Genomic DNA, 19,707 nt, shown 5'->3' with positions numbered 1-19,707 from the left:
AACTCAGATATTCATACATATCACCATTGTCATATATCCATTTTCATTTGACTGTAATTATTATTTTAAAATATTATTAATAATAATAATACTCTTAAACAATACATGCCCAGACCAGTGGGAAAAGAAAAAAAGAAAAAAAAAGAAACCAACAAAAAAGACAAAAAGAACAAAGGACAAGGCAGGGAAGAAAAAACAAAAAACAAAAAGCAAAAAAAGAAAAAAAACAACAACACAGGTATATATTATATAAGAAAAATGTATATCAGCTGGTTACAACATGTTTTGGTGCATCTCTTCCATTAATTCATATTAATTCAAAAATCTTGACTCAAATGTTTACCATATTGCCATCATTATACTTCCACTTTTAGTTAACTACAGTTATTTAAACATCCTTCAACCTTAACTATGCCAAAGATTTAGTCCATAACCACATGCTGACATTTCATTTATTTGTTTGCAAAATCCTCTATTAACATCAAATCCTCATATCCTATTTTAGCTGAGCATCCATAATATTTAATACCAAAAAGTCCATCTTCCATGCAATGTAGTTTATTATCATTCTCCCTTCTTTATGTAGTTATATCATATATCATAACATTTTCCCCATATTAATTAATATTTAACTGTATATATTTTATTTTATTTTTAATAGTGGTAATTATTGTAATTAATAACCTTTATATATAGTCCAAAAGTATTTCTAACCTTCCTTTCTCATATCCAATTATTATGTATCGTATCAACTCCACATTATATACATTACTATCAATATCAGTTATTATTCAGCTATATCTATTACAAATAAGAGTAATTAGATTTAGCTAATTTTAAGTTGTATTCTTCCATCTGTCAGCCTATGTCTCTCCAATAGCAAAACCTTCTCAGTCCTATTGCCATTCGATGAATAGATTTACCAAATGCTTTTATAAGCAAGTCCAAACAGGGATATCTTCGCACCTTTTTGCTCAGATTGTCTCTGATGAAATAGTAATGTTGTCCCAAGCTAGTTAAACTTTTCAAATTGACTTTAATTCTCGAAGGTGGAATTATGGAATCTGCCAATGATGTTTCATAAAGTGTAGTTTCTTTAGCTCTCCCCATTTCCAGCATAGCGTTTCTTCCTTCCTTCGAGAAAGAACAGACGTCATTTCTCACATTTTCCATTTGTATTTCAGGAACATCCAAACATTCAGCGTTCTCACCTTTTCCTTCAAGTTTTAATGTCAAATAATCCAATTTTTTTCAAATCTTTGATAAGAATCAAACAGTTTTCGAAATGCAGAAAAAAGTGTATGAAGCGAGGCCTTGGAAATATAATTCGACGCCATGTTGTGTCGTAGTTAAAGACTAAGATATTTGCAAGTGAAAACACGCTGGGAACTGTGCGATCTTATCTGATCTTAGACCAACACAGCCAAGCAATAAAAGTGTCAGATCGTTAGTTTTACAGCCCACTTAGAAAGTCAGGGGGAAATGTTGAAGAATTCCTTAAAGCGTTTAAGAAATAGAGTAACCACCAGCCATAAATCCATTTAAAAAAAAGACCAATTCGCCGCTAGATTCTTCTGTTCTTTGGTTCCAATTAGCTTAAATTTTAGTGCGGACCGTCTCTCTTTGAGTAATAAAATCAGCTTACCAGTTGAATCCATTCATACCATTCTTAGGGGCAACCTGCAGTTTCGGTTAGCATATAGCTAATCCAAAAAGGAGTTGGCAGGAGGGGTTACTTCCACGCCCCCCAGAGACTTTGCGATCATCTCTGAGGTCACTGGATCTCCCCTCACCTTTCACTGTCTTCTATGGAACAGCTAGGGTCAATGACCCGTCCAAATTCCTTCGGAATAGGGGAATTTCAGGAATAGCCTGAAACTCCATCTTCTCACTGCTAAGCCCCCCCTTCTTCCCCAATTCACATGGGTGTTAAATACTTCAGGGATTCCCTTGTAGGAACTTAAGGATCTGGATCTGATTACAGGTGGCCCTCGACCTATGACCAAATTTCTGAGCCCAAAATTTCTGCCTCTAAGCGAAACAGTTGTTAAGTGAGCTTTGCCTCATTTACAGCTTTTCTTGCTTTCTTGTTGAGTGAATCCCCTTCGGGGAAAAGGGCAGCATATAAATGTAATAAATGTAATAAATCAATCATTGCAGTTGGTGACATGGTGGTTAGGGGGATCTGACTTCCCCCTTGGATTTGGCTTGTCTCAATCTCTCTTTAAAATGTTCAATTCTGGACTTCATCTTTGCGCTCCAGTTGTCTTAGTCTGTCTTTTTTCCCCTTTACATGACAGGCTCATAACCCTCTGCTTTAAACTACTTTCAAACAGATTCAGTGGGCCATTTCTACAAGGGTTTTTAAATATTACTTTCCCACCCAACTGGCAATGGGTACATGACTCAAATAGATGGGAGAATCAGAAACAGGTAGTTCTTGAACCCAAATTTCTGCCTCTAAGTGAGACAGTTGTTCAGTGAGCTTTGCCCTGTTTTACCTCCTTCTTTGCCACCATTGTTAAATGAATCCCTGCACTTCTTAAGTTAGTGACAGGTCCCGTGAAGTGAATCTGGCTTCCACATGGATGTGTCCTACCAGAAGGCTGCAAAAGGGGATCCCATGAGTGCAAGACACTGTGACCGTCATAAGTATGAGTCGGCTGCTGAGTGTCTTGAGTTTTGATTGTGTGCGCGTCGGGTGTAGGGGATTGTCAGATTTGGAAGCCATATTAACACCAGATGCTTCCACACTGCCACATTCTTCTGGAGGGGGGGATTTAGTAGATGGAACGTAGTTAGATAAAATAGCATTCTTCCTTTCGGTCAAGCTCAGGGTATTCCTGCATCTGGAGGAGGAGTGGTTGGAGTGATGTCTGGAGTTGGGACGGATGGGGACTGGACCATGTGATGAACAGATGGATGCAGGGGATGGGTTTGGACTTCTGACTTACTGAGGGAAAGGCTGGAATTCTCAGATTTGGGTTTTCCCAGATATGCCTTTATACCTACTCTAATAAATGGGAGCTTGGAGAAAATGCCTCTCTCAGAGTTTCATTGGAGTTGGGGTTTTCCGGAACGCTGCCAGGGATGCTTCAATAGTCGTAAGTGTGAAAAACAGCCCCGTCTTTTTTTTCCTGCTAATGTTGTAACCAAACGAAGAATTATAAGTTGAGGGCTGCCTGTAATTAGAATAGAATAGCAAAGTTGGAAGGTACCGTGGAGGTCTTCTAGTCCATCCCCCTGCCTAGGCAGGAAACCCTACACCACCTCAGACAAATGGTTATCCAACCTCTTGTTTAAAACCTCCAGTGTTGGAGCATTCACAACTTCTGAAGGCAACTTGTTCCACTGATTAATTGTTCTAACTGTCAGGAAATTTCTCCTCAGTTCTAAGTTGCTTCTCTCCTTGATTAATTTCTACCATTGGTTCTTGTTCTACCCTCAGGTGCTTTGGAGAATAGTTTGGCTCCCTCCCTTCAGCTGGATGGAGGGATTCCTTGAAAAACATCAATTACCTTATTTTTTTGTGCATCCAGAGATCAGGGTGTTTTTTTTTTTTTTTGTGTTTTTTTTGTTTTTGAAAAAGAGGTCTCCCAAATCACCTTAAAACACACTAAGCAGAGATTTGGTTCCCTCCGATCCTGATGTCAGAATTTCTCCTTCTGTTTTTACTCCAGGTGCTGGAAGACGCTGAGGCCCAACATCTTTTTCAGTCCATTCTGCCTGACATGGTGAAGCTGGCGCTCTCTCTGCCCACCATTTGCACCCAGGTGAGTCTGCATGTCTGAGGGGTCCTCTAGAGCAGTGGTCCCCAACCCCCGGTCCGCGGACCGGTGCCGGGCCGCGGAGTACCTGGCACCGGGCCGCGCAGCGGCCGGGGGCCATGATCGCTGCAGCGGCCGGGGGCCATGATCCCTGCTGCCTCTTCACCCACACGCGCAGCCTGAGATCAACCCCGGGACTCGAACCCGAGAGCCGCCTCTCCGGTCCAAACCCCACTCCCACCCCGGCCGCCCGCCTGGCCGCCTTGGCAGCCCGTGGAGACGGAGCGCGTTCGGTTCGCCGCTACCTGGGGGTGCCATCCCCATGACGTCACCGCGGAGTCCTCGCCTCCTTCCCTGGCGAGGCTTTCTCCCCGCCAGCCAATCAGAGGCCAGTCCCCGGGCAAGCGGGGACAAGTTGCTGGCCGGCCGAAGCAGAAGCGGGAGATTGGAGGGGGGGGAGAGAGAGCGAGAGAGCGAGAGAGCGAGCGCTGGGCGGGTGGCAGCGCGTTCCACAGCGGACTAGGCGCGCCGCGGGCTGCCAAACCCCCCCCCCCCCACACATACACACGTACACACACTGCCTCTCTGGCAATTGGCTGCCCAGGAAGGGAGCGGGGAGCTTTCACAGATAGGAACGTGATGGGGTTTGTTTTCTTCCCCCACTCCTGAGCCCCCCCTTTTTTTTTGCTTGCCTTCTGGGGTCTCCGCCGTGGAGCAGCCGAGGTCAGATGGGGAGGCGGAGAGAGAGAGAGAGAGAGAGAGAGAGAGAGAGAGATGGGCGGGTGGCAGCTGTCTGTGAAACATCTTCCCCTCCCCACCTCCTGGGCAGCCAATTGCCAGAGAGGCACGGTGGGGGTGGTGGGGGTGGAAGGAAATAAAAAGAGAAGTTGCCCTTTCATTTTGCAATCTCTCTCTACGACCTTGTTTCATTCTCTTCCCTTTTGTTTCGTCCTCATTTCTCAATCTCAGCAACTTTAACACTTTTGGACTTCAACTCCCCAAATTGCCCAGCCAGCTAGAATAGATAGATAGATGGTGGATAGGTGATTGATAGATAGAGAGGGATGGATGGATGGATGGATGGATAAATAGATAAATAGATAGATAGATAGATAGATAGATAGAGGATATATACACATACACGCATACACACATACATACACAGAGAGAGAGACAGAGACAGAGACAGAGACAGACATGGATGGATAGATATCACAGAAGTGAGTATACCCCCTCACATTTTATCAATATTTAAGTATATCTTGCAGCAGTTTAGACATTAATGGCTGGGGGCCATGATCGCTGCAGAACAACGCCCCCCCACCCCTGCGCGCGCTCAGCGGGCCACGGTAAAATTATCAAAGGCTGACTGGTCCGCGGCGATAAAAAGGTTGGGGACCACTGCTCTAGAGAGGGGACAGGAGAGAATGGGGGATGGGATGTGGGATGGGATGGACAGGAACGCAGAATAGAATAAAACAGAATAATAAAGTTGGAAGGACCTTGGAGGTCTTCTAGTCCACCCCCAGCTCAGGCAGGAAACCCTATACCATTTCAGGCAGGTGAATGTCCAATTCCTTCTTAAAAACTTCCATTGTTGGAGAATTCACGACTTCTGAAGGAAAGTCGTTCTATTGATTAATTGTTCTAACTGTCAGGAAATTTCTCCTTAGTTCCAGGTTGCTTCTCTCCTTCATTAGTTTCCACCCATTGCTTCTTATCTTGCCTTTGGAGAATAGCTTGGCCCTCTCTCCTTTGTGGCAGCCCCTCAAATACCTGCTATCATGTCACCCCCAGTGCTTCTTTTCACTAGATCAGCCAAACTCCAACTCCAGCAACCATTCTTTATATGTTTTAGCCTCCAAGCCACTAATCATCTAATCATTGATTTGCTGTACAGGTAGTTCTCGACATACAGCCATAATGGAACCTATTTATTACAGTTATCCAGGTAGTCCTTGACTTATGATCACGATGGAGCCCAAAATTTCTGTGTTTAAGTGAGTGTTGCCCCATTTTACGACCATTGTTGCCACAGTTGCTAAGTGAATCACTGAGTTTGTAAAGTTAGTAACTCCGTTATTAAGGGAATCTGGCTTCCCCGCTAACTTTGCATGTCAGAGGATTCCAAAAGGGGATCACGTGACTCCAGGACACTGCAACCATCATAAATATGAGTCAGAGCCCCAGTAAGCAAATAATCCTTTCTCTTGAATTTAGAAAAGATAATTTTTAACGAAGAATGCCCTCACATTTTGAGAATCTGCATATCCTCCAGAATTCTGTGGTTTACCCTGTTCTTAACAGTTACTTCTGTTTGCAAGTTTTAAACAGTTTCTTCTTAAGGAGATGCACACAAAAAACCTGACCTCAGGATATCTCCTATTTGGGGGCTGCTGGCTGTATATTTTGTTGAGGTTAAACATGTTTGTAAAGCAACCAGACAATCAGGATGTTTCGGTGGAAGCTCCTCAGTTTGCCATTTATTTTTTTCTTGAACCGTAATTTTCTTTCCCATTTAAAGAAGGCAATCAACCTAAGGAGCATGTCAGTCCTTCCAATGTAGTTGTGTTGTTTGGTGTCTCATCACGGCGCCTTGTCTCACAGCTGTTGCGATGTGATTGCCTGTGATTGCCCTTTGCTGAACGGCATGAGAGCCAGCCTGCTAAGCACAATTAATGCCATCCCTTCCGGCTTTCTTTTTCCTTCCCGGCTCCTTCACCTTCCCCCTCTTCCCCCTGTCTTTTTTTCAAGACCCCGATGTTCTGTTTGTCTTCTTGTTGTTATTGATTGAAGTCTGCAGTTTGTCAAACAAGGCTCTTGTCCCAATCAGCCTGAATAAACAACTCTTGACTTCGGGGCGATGCTGATTTCAGGAGCTCCCCGAGCCTCTAAATTAGCAAGCGCCATTTTGTTCTCCTGGCTTCTTGTGGGTGCTTTCTCTTCCGGATCTCTCAAGTGAGGATGTCTTGTCTTCATTTCCAAAAGAGGACTGGACTTGGTTTCTTTTTGTTTTTTCCTTGCAAATGTTTTGCCTTTCATCCGAGACCCTCCCAAGACCCTTCTTGTTTTATTTCTCTTTTAGCCGATCCCTCTTCTAAAGCAGAAAATGAACCACGCGGTCACTCTGTCCCAGGAGCAGGCGGCCAGTCTCCTAGCCAACGCCTTCTTCTGTACCTTCCCTCGGCGCAATGCCAAGATGAAGTCAGAGTATTCCAGCTACCCGGACATTAACTTCAACAGGTAGAGTGCCCCTCCCTGCCTCAGAACACACGCCAGGGCCTCCCCTGACTGGAACGGTCTGCATGGGGCCTCATGGCTTCCTCTGGTTACAGGGGGTCCTCAAGTTATCAGATCATTCATTTAGTGACAACGTGGGAGCGGGGGGGGGGGAGGGACTTGAGACCATTTTTCGTACCAGGGTCATGGTCATGGCAACTGGCATGTATTTAGGATGGTTGCGGTGTCTGAGGGTCAAGCGATCCCCTCTAAGAATCTTCTGACCTTGGGAAAGCCAGATTTGCTTAGCAACCATGTTAATGATATGATAACTGCGTCCAGGAAAGGTTGCAGAATAGGGCAAAACTGACTTAACTGTCTTGCTTAGCAGTGGAAATGTTGGGCTTAATTGTGGTTGTAAATCAAGGATTTCCTGTAGTCTCCAGAATATCTCATTATAGAAGTCGTTTTGCAGAAGTTCATTCAGGAAGTAGGAGGAATTAGATTTGGATCCGAATTGCTTTTTTTATTTATTTGGTCCTGATGTTGTCTTCCTGAGATAAATAGGAGCATCTAAGGGCGTTTCTGAAGGGGTAGAAACACCGTGGATTTAGATTGCATTTTGTATTTATTGCACAGCTTGCCGCAACACAGTTACTCATTTTTTTAAACATCTCAATTGTGGGTTGAAATTATATTCTATCTCAGAAAAAGTTGAACTTTTCTTGGATATCTTTGTACTTGATATCTTTGAGAATATGGCCTTCTAAATCAGTTAATTACCTGAGCTAGCCATTTGACTGCTAATCTTTTTGGAACAGAAAAAAAAGAACGAATTTAATATACACTTGTCCCAAAGGTGCCTTTTTCAAGAGGCTTTGTTTTTCTTTGAAGACATTTCGCTTGTCATCCAAGAAGCTTCTTTAGCTTTGATTGGATGATGGGGAACTGAGAAGCGAAACATCTTCTCCCTCTTGAAGAAGGGACAGCCATGACCTGGATGACTTGAGAATCTCCACTGACATTTAATGTACACTTTGCTTGGGAAGCTTAAACCTTTCACATTTGTTTGTTTTTTACTTGGAGACTCAGCTGTTGTCAAAATAATTTTAAAATCTATGGTGTAAGAGTCATTTTACGCAATAAAATAGCAACTTCAAATGGTGTACCTGTTCGGTAAAAAGCAGTAGGTCTGATGACAGGGCTATCCATCTGTCTTATCAAAATAAGAGACACTGGCTACAAAAGGTTAAAAATGTTACATATTTTATTTTCCTTAAACCAAAGGTGCTTCCGTCACCCTTCTTATCTGCTGTTGACAGCAACTGATCAGGAGGATTTAAAAAAAAGAAAGAAACCCTTAAGTTCTTAGCCCGGCTGAATTTTATGTAGCGGATTATTTTGACTTCATTTACTGCAAAGCTTCTGGAGAGCCAGGTGGGGATTTCGGAGATTGTGTTATAGATGTTTATTTGGTTTGTGGTTCTCCAAAATTTCTCTTGGGTCGAGAGTCCCTGCAGCATTTTCAACTAAGGGGCAACATTCAGGGTTTTTGAGAGGGCTGCTAAAACAGCCACCCTCTGTGAGACTTGCACATTCGCACAACAATTGCGAAGCATGCAAAAATGCAAATCTGTGTCACTTGGTGAATTGGTGATATTAGCTCTGTGACACACAACAGATATTTCTGCCAAGCTAAGATTTTGGATGCTCGGCAGAAAGACCTGCAAAGCAGACCAAAAGCACACTATACAGAATGGCGCAGCCTTAGGAAACACACAAGGCGAATCCAAGCCCAGCGCAGCTGATGCTGAACCAAGGGAGCAGGGATGCCAATCAGCTGATCATACCCTGCGCTTTTCCCCCCACTGATGGACTCCGACTCAGATTCCTTCTGCTGTAGCTCCTCTTTCCTAATGGGTTCTGCCGTCTGGGAAAGACCTACGGAGGGCTCCCCTGCTGATGGAACTGGAGCCAGAAGCATCCCTGGAGGGAGGACCCTGGAGGGCTATTGGTCTTTAAAATAACTTGAAAATGCAAGGGTGACGAGGAGAGGACCTGTTGGGGCCCCAACAGGTTTTGATGAGTCTCCCCTAAACATTTGTTAGGGGATATAGCTGCAGACATAGTTTAGTGTCAAAGGTCACTTCCTTGGATTGGCAGCTCTCTTTGATTTCCCCTTGCAATAGATGTCCCATATCCTCCCTCCCTCCCTCCTTTCCCATAACTCATTGCTCATGAAGAATGAAGTCATCTTTTTAAGAAGAATCCTTACTCAGTGTAGCCTCAGAGCTACTGGCTTCTCACGTCCCCATAAAGAACATTGTGTTCATATTTGAGAAACAAGGGACAGCTCTAAATGAAAAATATTATGCAGGAACGAATCTTTGATTGAAGTGTGTTGTTCCTTTGATTAAAGCTAGAAGACGAAGCTGTGGTGAACCCTGTCCTCTCCTGAATGCCAGCAAAGAAAGCTTGTGAACTTTTTTTAAAAAAAATCAAGACAAGGGTAAAGTATGCTAGTTAAGATACATGAACTGCAAGGAAATGATTTTGCTGCACATTATGTTTGTGCAGGGGAGTGGAAATCTGATTTTGCAGTAATGCAATTGCCTTTTACCATAAGCATCAATTGGATAACTTTAATGACCCTCAATTTTTTCATCTATTTGAGCTAATCCACTTAGGAAAGAGAGCCCCATATCGTATGTATGAAAACTGCCTCTGGTCACCTCCTACAAATGAGTTCATTTCCAATACCTGAATATTTTCTGGAAGTTTGTTTAAAAAACTAGCTTGTTTATGAATTCTATATATTATTTCCCCATGGAAAATTTAAAACCACCACAACAGCAACATTTCCTTGTTGAGTTCTTGTGCAGTTTTGAGACCAACAATACTTTGGGATACGTTTGGGAAGGTGTCAGGGGGCCCCTTTCAGACTGTGTCCATAAGGCGTTTTACACAGCTACCGTAACCACCCATCCATCCATCCTTTTTTTAAACACTAAAAATATTGATTCTGCCACCTTTATGGAGATGGAAATTCTCCATAAATATTCAAGCCACAAAAATAAGCTGGCTTTTTGAGGGATAGTGAAAGGCCGATAGTTTTGGGGAAAATAGAAATATATCCAATATTCATTTTGGAACCAAACATTGCTAAGTTAAGATGGTACAACATGGACTTTGTTTGACTTGCAGTTTAATTGTGTTTGATGCCTTTAAATAGGATTTAGTCAGAGACTCCATTTGATTGTTCAACTGCCTTCAAAAGTTTCATTTCGCTTTCTTTTGTGCTGCCAAGGGAAGTCTTGTCCAGCAGATCCACTGACCTCTCAATAGAGACACACAGGCCTATAAACAAATGCAACACTGAATCATGGGGAGAAAAGATTGAGGCCCATCCCAGTAGCTTTGGCCTTTGGGTAGAAACTCAGGGCACTCTGAAATGTTGACTAAAAGCTTCGCTGCTAGAAATTAATAGAACATCAGGAGAGTTAAATATAGCAGTGTATGTAAAGACCTTGAATTAACTGTATTCATTTTCAAAGTCAAAATCTATCCTCCCTCCCTCCTTCCTTCCCTCCTTCCTTCCCATCCTCTCTTTCTTTTTTTCTTCTATTTACAAAGTTTGTAATGGTTCCACTTTCTACAGGAACAAAAAAAAAGAGCCAGAAAAGTAATACTTGTTGGGTAGATGATACCATAGAGGAAAGGGACATGTGATTTTGTCACAAGTGCAAAAAATAATTCACCTTGAGATCAAGTAGTAGTAGTTGTTTTTTGTTGGGTAGAGTTGATGTTACACTTGATATTTGGTTGACTGCAATAAAGATGGAAAGAAATTGTCTGTGAGGTAAAATGGTTGAAATGTGTTCGTTTACTCATAAGCCAGGGGATTCCTAAACCTCCAAGCTATTTTCTATGTAAATAAAGAAAATGAAACTCATTTGCTTAATTAAAAAGACTCACAGCCATAACCAAGAATTTGTTTTCCACGGTACTTTGTGTTTGACATGGTTTGGAGGTGCTTGGAGACTTTTTTCATTAGAAAACTTAAATCTCACTTGAGGAAAATTCTCTTTTCCTAAAACTTTGAAGGAAAAAGTAAAATACAAACATTCTTTATATGCTCAGCTGACTAAAGTTCCCAATTCTCTATGAAAGATTCTGAAGATGTTTTGAGAAAATGAAAAAGTACTACAATTGTGTAGCGGCAAAGCAAAATAGATTTTGTATGATTGGTATGGACACCTTTTAAATAAATTTAATATATGAAAAAAGGCAAACTGGAAAATAAAACTTTAATATGCGATTTTTAATCCTCTTAACTTTTTGAAGGGAAGAGCTCTGTTTTCCTTAAATTCTACTATACACACATTTTTTTCCTATAAAGGAGTAAGAATAATCTTAAACTATTGCAATTATTAAAACTGCTACAAATAAAAGTGTGTGACAAGGAACAACCTGTAGCAACCAGAATGAAGTAAAAAAAAGGAAAAGAAAAATACTTTTTTAAAATTCTTGAAGGAAAATTGTAAAATTGAAGTACCGTAAAGATACCCAAAGCCACCACTTTCCTTCCTGAGCAGGCATTTTGTAGATTCAACCTGTCATCAGATGTTTATATCGAGACTTCCAAAAAAAGTGGATCGGAATATAATCCTGCTTTTAGACTGAATCTCTCCAGGTTTGCTAGGAAACAAAAAATGACGATTATGGTAACAACCCTTGCTTCATTGCCCTGTTAGCAGAAAACACACACACACACACACACACAGACACACGATAACACTCAAATTGCATTATTGGTCAAATCTCAGATGCTGAATAATGGGAGTCAAAACTACAAGATCAAAACGATGAGTTTTGCCTTTTACTTATATTGCTTTATAATTAGGTCAACATCTAAAGAAATTCAGCCAGAATGTTCCATTAGCAAATGGATTATGTGAAGTCTGATCAAATTGCTTTCAAGTCTCTCCTGCAAATCTTTAGCTGAGCTAAATAAAAATGTAACGAGTAAGATGGGGCACCACCGAAGACCAAGTGTTGCAGCATCCATACTTCTCTCACAGTTCCACTGCCAGCAACATATAGGTGCTACAGAAAACATCTGGGACATTTTAGCCTAAGAACAATATCCAAAAACATGTGAGATGCACCCCCTTGACTTTACTGGTGCTTTTCTTCCTAGTTCGTTCCATACCTGTTGCTGTTCTAACCTAGGTTTCCTAATACAGTAAAAAGCACACGCTTAATCCCCCAAACCCTCTTTTTATTTCAAAGGCTGTGAATTACGTTCATTCACATGCTGTAATGAGCCCCAAATAGTTGGAAAGAGTCCTACAGTAGGCTGGCAAAGTCTTTTGGGATAAGGCTGATAAGCACCCACCTTTATCTTCCTTGAAACGCTGCCAAATACTTAATTGGCAATTAGCTTAGCACAGCCACATGGAGCAAAGAATCAAAACGGAGTTTCAGAAGGTAAACTGACCAGCATGAACCAAGTTGCTTCCTGCAAAGGCTCACATGCCTTTGCTCCTCCCTTACGTCCTATGGGAGGGGCCAATCACCTCCAAGCCTTACTCCTGAGTCGTCCCTTCTGTCTTAACTGTTCTTGCCTTCTGGCAGCTCTGTGTATGAGCGCACTGGGAACAGTGGGAGCTTGTTCCTCTGCCTCGCTGCTGTCCAACTCTGGAGGCTCCAGAGGCAGCACATAACTCCCAGATGGCCCTCGCCATCTCTCTGATGCCAACACACAGTCCTTGTCCGCACCTTCCCCAGACTCCAGGACTGGTCTATATTCCTCCCCAACTTCCTTGCTGTCCGACTCTTCTGCCAGCTTTGCAGGCTGCCAGTGGACCACAACAGTTCATGTTCCAGCCCAAATCAACAGAGCAGGGGTCCATTAGTTGCTGTAGCATCCGCTGTGTGACCTTTTTGCTGAGGTGGTCAATTTCACCGCTGAGGCCTGGTTCTTCATAACTGAGAAGTTGAGCAATTTGCAACCATTCTGTTCACCTACAGAGGTGTCTCAATGACACCAATCCCACCAGGCCACAGAAGATCTACCAAAGGTCTATTTTGTAGGATAGACCTTATATTGACCTTATTATAAGTACTGCTACTTCATTCATCACAGTCTGATGCAACACCCATGTTAACAGGGTTAACAGGTAGCAAACTCATTCTTTCCTACTTCACAGGCACCTGTACCTTCAGGTATAGACTTTAAGCAGCATCTCCAGCGAATTCCCAAGTTGACTCTAGATCTTCTCCCAGCTTAGGAATTTCCAGAGTTATGTGGATGTGTTCTTCACCATTACAACTGAAGTTAACCAACGAGTGAAAATGCTTCTCTATCTTGCCCTGGTTAGACTGCACCTAGAAAACTGTCCAGTTCTGGTCACCTCAATACAAAGGAAGACCGCTGAGAAGAATGTCAAGATAGTAAGGAACGTAGAGGCTAAATCCTATGAGGAGCAGTTATAGGAAGTTGGCATGTCTAGTTTAAAGAAGAGAAGGATGGGGAGAGGCGTGATAGCAGCCTTCCAATGCATGAAGGGCTCTCACAGGGAAGACAGAGCAGACACTTTCCTACCACCTGAGGACAAGAGAAGAAGCAATGGGTGGAAGCTTCACAATGAACAATCCAAAATTTAAAATTTCCCGACCTTGAGAGTCTCCCTCCCTCCTAAAGTTTGGGGGGGCTCCTTCTCTGGAAGTTTTCAAGAAAAGACTGGACAGCCATTGGCCAAGGGTGGCCTGAGGATCCCTGCCCTGGATATGGGTTGGATTAGAAGACCTCCAAAGTCCCTTCTAGCCCTAGGCTTCTATGAAAACATTATTTCAACTTTGGGTTTTTTTGTTTTGCATCACTGTTTTGAAAGCTAGCTTCCAAACAAAGACTTAAATTTCAGTTATTGAAATTTGATCCCAAGGTGCTTTTATTTTGTTCAAGAGGCAACTGGACTTCCTTTATTTTCATTGAAGACATTTTACTTCCCATCCAAGAAGTTTCTTCAGTTCTCAAGAACCTTTTTCTCCTCCTCACCGAAGAAGCTTCTTGGATGAGAAGTGAAATTTCTTCACGGAAAAACAAAGGAAGTCCAGTTGCCTCTTGAACAAAATAAAGCCTCTTTGGGACAACCATGACTTGGATGACTGAGAATCTCCCCGGGCATGTCAAAATCTTTTTCTTCAAATTGAGCGTTCCTTTCTACCAAACAGAATGAGGCAGATCCTAGCCTTTCCTAGTTAACCTTTCCAGAGTGGATGTGAGAGATGAGAGTGTGCCCCAATCTTTTTTGCCATCTCTGGCCTCTATTAGCGAAGAGATTCTTAAGAGGCCTCCTCCTTCCTGTTCTCAAGCCACCACAGCTTCTCCTTCCAGGCAAATTGCATTATAGGCCAGCCATTGCGATGGAGTTTGTTTTGTATGAAATGAAATCCAGTCACATAAGTGCAGATGGCTGGAAGGCAGTTTAAAACATGCTGGATATAAAAGTATGTGCTCTTTTAATGACTAAAAATAGTTATGTTTACAGGTGTTCCAGGATTTAATGAGGGTATCCTCCCCCCCCCCCAGCTTCGAAATGAAACAAGGAAATGTGTTCCTTGCATAGTAAAATGGCTGAAAAACAAAATTTTCTTTTTCTTAATCGGGAAAAAAAAACCATTGAAGGAACCTAACTTATTGTCAATATATTAAAGGGGCAGATTTTGAAATGCTTATTGCCAAAATCAGGGCAAATATAATAATGACCAAGAAAACAAATGCTGAAATGGTGACACAAGTGGCAGAGTTACTTGTTTTCACTTGTTAAATATAGAAACCACGTCCTTCACTTTGCTAGGTCTTACGTAGCAAAAAGCTCAGAAAAAAACGCATTGGCTGTACTACATGAAAAATAGATAGTAAAGCAATAAAGCATTTTTAAAAAATCAAAGTTTGTATTTACTACTTAAAACGGAGCAAGGACGGAACACATATTACCCAATTCCAGAATTGAATAAGGCTAATAAAAAGTCTCTCTTGAGTATACTCCAACTATCATATTTTTCAGAGTATTAAGATGCAGCGGCGTGTAAGACGCAGCAAGGTTTTCGCTCATTTCTGCCCTCCCAAGCCCCCAGGAGCAATCTGAAAGCCTCCTAAAGCTATGCACGGCCATTTTGGTGAAAGGGGTGGGGTTTCAGAAGTTGAAAAATGCTGTATTCAGTGTATAAGACGCACCCAGATTTTCAGCCTCTTTTTTTAGGGAAAAAGGTGCGTCTTATGCTCCAAAAAGGACAGTATCTGTTTAGAAGAGCAGAATATCATCTGTTCCAATTGGGGCTCTGAATTTTCAATTGGATTCAGATAATCTGGACAAGTACATTTGATACGCAAAGAAAGGAACCACCCAGTATTTTGATGTGGACTTAGTCCATCTTCCTTCTTCTGCAGATCCTTGGCCCGTACCAAGAGCAAACCAGAACCGAGAAAAATTGTGACAGGGATTGTTTTAAAATGGGCTTTGGGGAATGCGACTACTTCATTTTGCTTTGCTTAATTACTTTCCAATAATTGTCCTATCTTTTTGCTTTCCGTAGATTGTTTGAGGGGCGATCTCCGAGAAAGCCTGAGAAGCTGAAAACCCTTTTTTGCTACTTCCGAAGAGTCACTGAAAAAAGTAAAGTGGCTAATCTCGTAGCCTTTTCTCTGCCCCAGGGGAATTAAGCCTTTAACTCTCTGGTTTAATGACTGGTAGATCGTGACAAATGGTGAATGTCAGCCCTTCAGCTTCGGGATCTTTCATCTGAACCAGGCATGAGAACTTCGGCGGAGGGAGATCCTAACCTCTGAAGAATGTAAAAAATATATAGGAAGAAGTCACCCCTTTATTATGAAATCAGAACAGTTTGACCCTAAGAAATGGGTTGCACTATTAGTGTTACTTCTGCAACTAATAATAATGACATCACCAAGTAGCAAACATAGCTTTGGAAAAACAGCGTGCTAAGTCATTGGACAGCGCAGATGGTCCTCGATTTACGACCACAATTGAGCCCAAGTTTTCTGTTCTTGACATTTGTTGAGTGAGTTTTGCCCATTTAATGATCTTTCTTGCCACAGTTGTTAAATGAATCACTGCAATTCTTTAGAGTGTAACACAATAGTTAAGTGAATCTGGCTTCCCCATTGACTTTGCCTGTCAGGAGGTCGCAAAACGGGATCATGTGTCCCCGGAGCACTGCGACCGTCATTAATACAAGTCAGTTGCCAAGTACCTGAATTTTGGTACATGACCACAGGGATGCTGCAACTCTGAAAAATGGTCACTTTTTCAGTATGGTTGTAATTCTGAACGGTCATTGAATGAACTGTACATTTATCAACCATTCATTTAGTGACCGTTCAAAGTTACAATGGCACTGAAAAAAGTAACTTACGACTGTTTTTCTTATGACCGTTGCAGCATCCTTAGGATCAAAATTTGGACACTTGGCAGCCGGTTCATACTTATGATCGTTGCAGTGACCGGGGCCATGCGGTCCCCTTTTGTGACCTTCTGAGACGCAAAGTGTATGGGGAAGGCAAGTTCACTTAACAACCCTGTGACTAACTTAACAACTGCAGTGATTCACTTAACAACCGTGGGCAAGAAAGTTTATAAAATGGGGGACTCATTTAATGACTATCTTACTTAATGGGAATTGTGGGCTCCATGGTGGCCATAAGTCAAAAACTGCCTACCTCCGATTAATCAACTTCGGTTTATTGCCAAAGGATGGCAGCATCATGTATTCCCCTCCAGCCTTGGCGTTTAGATGATACCGAGGCAGATCCAAATATCTTGCTTTGTTAATCGACTTCGGCAACTCATCCATATAAGAAGATAACATTTCACTGCCCTCCTTTATTAAGTGAGTGGAACAGTACCTATTCATCTGTCATAGAAATTAAAATAAAACTCTCATGTTTCCCATATTTCATACTACAAAACCAGTTGGGAGCTGGTTGTAATATTACCGTATTTTTCGGAGTATAAGACGCACCAAGATATTGAAGAGGTAATTTAAAAAAAAAAGTTTTTGCACTCTGCAGACCTCCCAAACCCTCTGCATGCCTAGTTTTTTGTGAAAACGGGGCATGCAGAGAGTTTGAGAGGCCTGCAAAGTGCTCCTGGGGGCGGGGGCGCAAAAACAACAAAATACTGTTTTTTATGAAAATGGGTCCGGTTTTTGCCAAAAAAGGGCATGCATAGCCTTTAGGAGGCGTGTAGAGTGAGGGGCAAAAATGAAGAAAAAAACATCCCGTTTTCACTCCTTTTTGCCCTCCCCAGCCTCCAGGAGCACTTTGCAGACCTCCCAAACCCTCTGCACATCCATTTTTGTGAAGGGAGCAGGGTTTTGGGAGGCCAAAAATGCTGTATTCAATATATAAGATGCACCCAGATTTTCACCCTCTTTTTTGGGGGGGGGAGGTGTGTCTTATTCTCTGAAAAATATGGTACTCCATTTGCTGAAAATCAAAAGCTTTGCCTTGTCTAGTCTAGAGAGGAATCGGAATCAGGTCTAAGGAAATGAAGGGCGATGGGGTGATAGCGTCATTCTAATATCAAAGGGGCTGCCACAAGGAAGGGGGGTTCCTAACGGTGAGTGCAATGAACCCATAGAAGGGCTTGCCTTGGGAAGTTGTAGGCGCTCCCATCACTGGAGATTTTTAAGAAAGAGATTGGACTGAAATAGTAGAGGGTCTCCTGCTTGAGCAAGGGGTTGGACTAGAAACCTCCAAGTTCCCTTCCAACTCTTGTGCTGTTCTGCTTTTAAAAGGTGAAAGCTTTATTTGGGCAACATTAGCTCTTCATACAATAGTCATTTTGTGGTGAAACAGAAGATTAATGCAGATATTGCTGGGGGAGGCGGGGATGGAACAAGGCTTCCGACAAACTTCTTGAATCCCTTGCAGCTTCTAAATAGTTTAATAAGACTCTTTAAATATTTTCCATAGAGAATTTTCCAGGGATATTGCATTCTGCTCCCTTCATGTCTCCGTTTAGCAAATCAGTCAGCCAAATCATTGCAAAACACAAGAGATGAGGCATTTCCACAAGAATAAACGAAAGTAAAGTAAAATAAACTTGTTTCCTCCAGTACAATGCTTATCTAGAAAACTTACTGGGTCCAGCTCTGATTTCTCCAAGATGCTTGGGTAGAATGTTAACCTTAATTATTAGTAGGCATCCAAGTTTATGTATTCTGTTGTTTATTTTATTTTAATGTTTAAACTTTTAATGCTTAATGTTTTCATGTTTTTTAAAAAACCTTCTAATTGTATTATGCTCATATTTATGAGACTGTATCCCATCCAGAGTTGCATGGTAGTGTGGTGGGCGGCATATGAATTTAATAATGAACAGTGGCTGCAGATTGGAGTTATAGATATTGAAGTTACTAATATTTCTCTGTTTTGGTCTGTTTGCTTTTAAGAACCCACTGGGCTTGTGACATTTACCAGACAGTGTCTGCAGGAATTTCCAGAATGGGAAAGGTAAAGTCAAACAATATCTCCTTTTTTTATTTACTATATATGTTTCAATTCATTACAGTGAAAGCTTGGCCAAGAATAAGATTCAAAATGCAAATTGAAACAAAGAGTGTATCTCAACAAATAGCTATTGTCACTATTACAAGTTAAAAGTAATATCTTGTTGTGTAATTAATAAGCAAGGTAGGAACATTTTGCAACCTGAATCATTACTTCATGGTTGTTACCAGTCAGGAACAAACAACATAAAGAGAAACAGGATTGCCCGAGTAACTGAAAAAGAATGGGCATAACAAGTGATAAAGGTATATAAGGGCAGCTGATTCCACCTCTCTAGAACCATATAGATCAGGGGTCTCCAGCCTCAGCAACTTTAAGGTTTATGGACCAACTCCCAGAATTCCCTAGCCAGCTATGCTACGCTATGCTATGCTATATGCTATGCTAAATGCTATGCTATGCTATGCTATGCCTGGGGAATTCTGGCTGTTGAAGTCCACAGATCTTAATGTTGCCAAGGCTGGACACCCAAATATAGACAAAACCACTGAGAGAAACAAAGTCCATATATCCGATGTTCATATAAAAGGAGCGCTAGACCAAGAGGTGTGTTTTACAAACAAAACCGTTTTGTATGTTAGGATGGTGACTATTTTTATTTCTAAAGGAGAAAAGCAACTTTATTTTGCATGAAAATCCTCAAGTACTCCTTTTTGATAGAAATTGATAACTTGTCATCCTGATCTTAAACCTTCAACAACACAAAGTCTTTAATTTGCCATTCTTCTTTAAGAATTACCCTGAAAACTTGCTTCTTGTCGCTGCTATTTTGGTAAATCAGTAAATCTATAAAGCCCCAGTTAAGGGTACAGCTGCCAATACGTTTGTCTCCTTGCAATCTGCAAATGACACGTTTTATTTCAGCAGGGTTCAATGAAAGATAATAAAAAGATTCTGCTGTATGATTCACAAATCAGCAATGTAGCTGGCACAACAGGGTGTTGTACCCAAAATCGTCCCCTGAGGCTCCTTTACATCCATTTCCAGCTGACAGATTGCATTAAGAACCAAGTTCATGATGCAACTTTGGGGCGGGCGCAAAAAAAGACGCCGCACAATCAGGGTATGAAACCTGCAAGAGATACAGCCTGTTTTCTGTACAGTTTTCCTGCTGTTTGGGGA

At 41.8% G+C, this 19,707-nt stretch overlaps 1 protein-coding gene across 4 annotated transcripts in view; it reads left to right on the top strand.

Annotated features, from left to right (window-relative positions):
* The window catches only part of PARG (poly(ADP-ribose) glycohydrolase), a 71,670-nt gene that overhangs the window by 28,049 nt on the left and 23,914 nt on the right, over window positions 1-19,707 (top strand). For all 4 annotated transcript variants that reach the window (XM_032231796.1, XM_032231799.1, XM_032231797.1 and 1 more), the window contains 4 exons: window positions 3,681-3,773; window positions 6,853-7,010; window positions 15,588-15,667; window positions 18,468-18,528. In XM_032231796.1, coding sequence (XP_032087687.1) covers window positions 3,681-3,773; window positions 6,853-7,010; window positions 15,588-15,667; window positions 18,468-18,528 — 392 coding nt within the window. The remainder of the gene's footprint in view (window positions 1-3,680; window positions 3,774-6,852; window positions 7,011-15,587; window positions 15,668-18,467; window positions 18,529-19,707) is intronic.

The sequence above is a fragment of the Thamnophis elegans genome, chromosome 15 (genome assembly GCF_009769535.1).
Source record: "Thamnophis elegans isolate rThaEle1 chromosome 15, rThaEle1.pri, whole genome shotgun sequence".
Lineage (NCBI taxonomy): Eukaryota > Metazoa > Chordata > Lepidosauria > Squamata > Colubridae > Thamnophis > Thamnophis elegans.
This window is presented reverse-complemented; position numbering and strand designations above follow the sequence as displayed.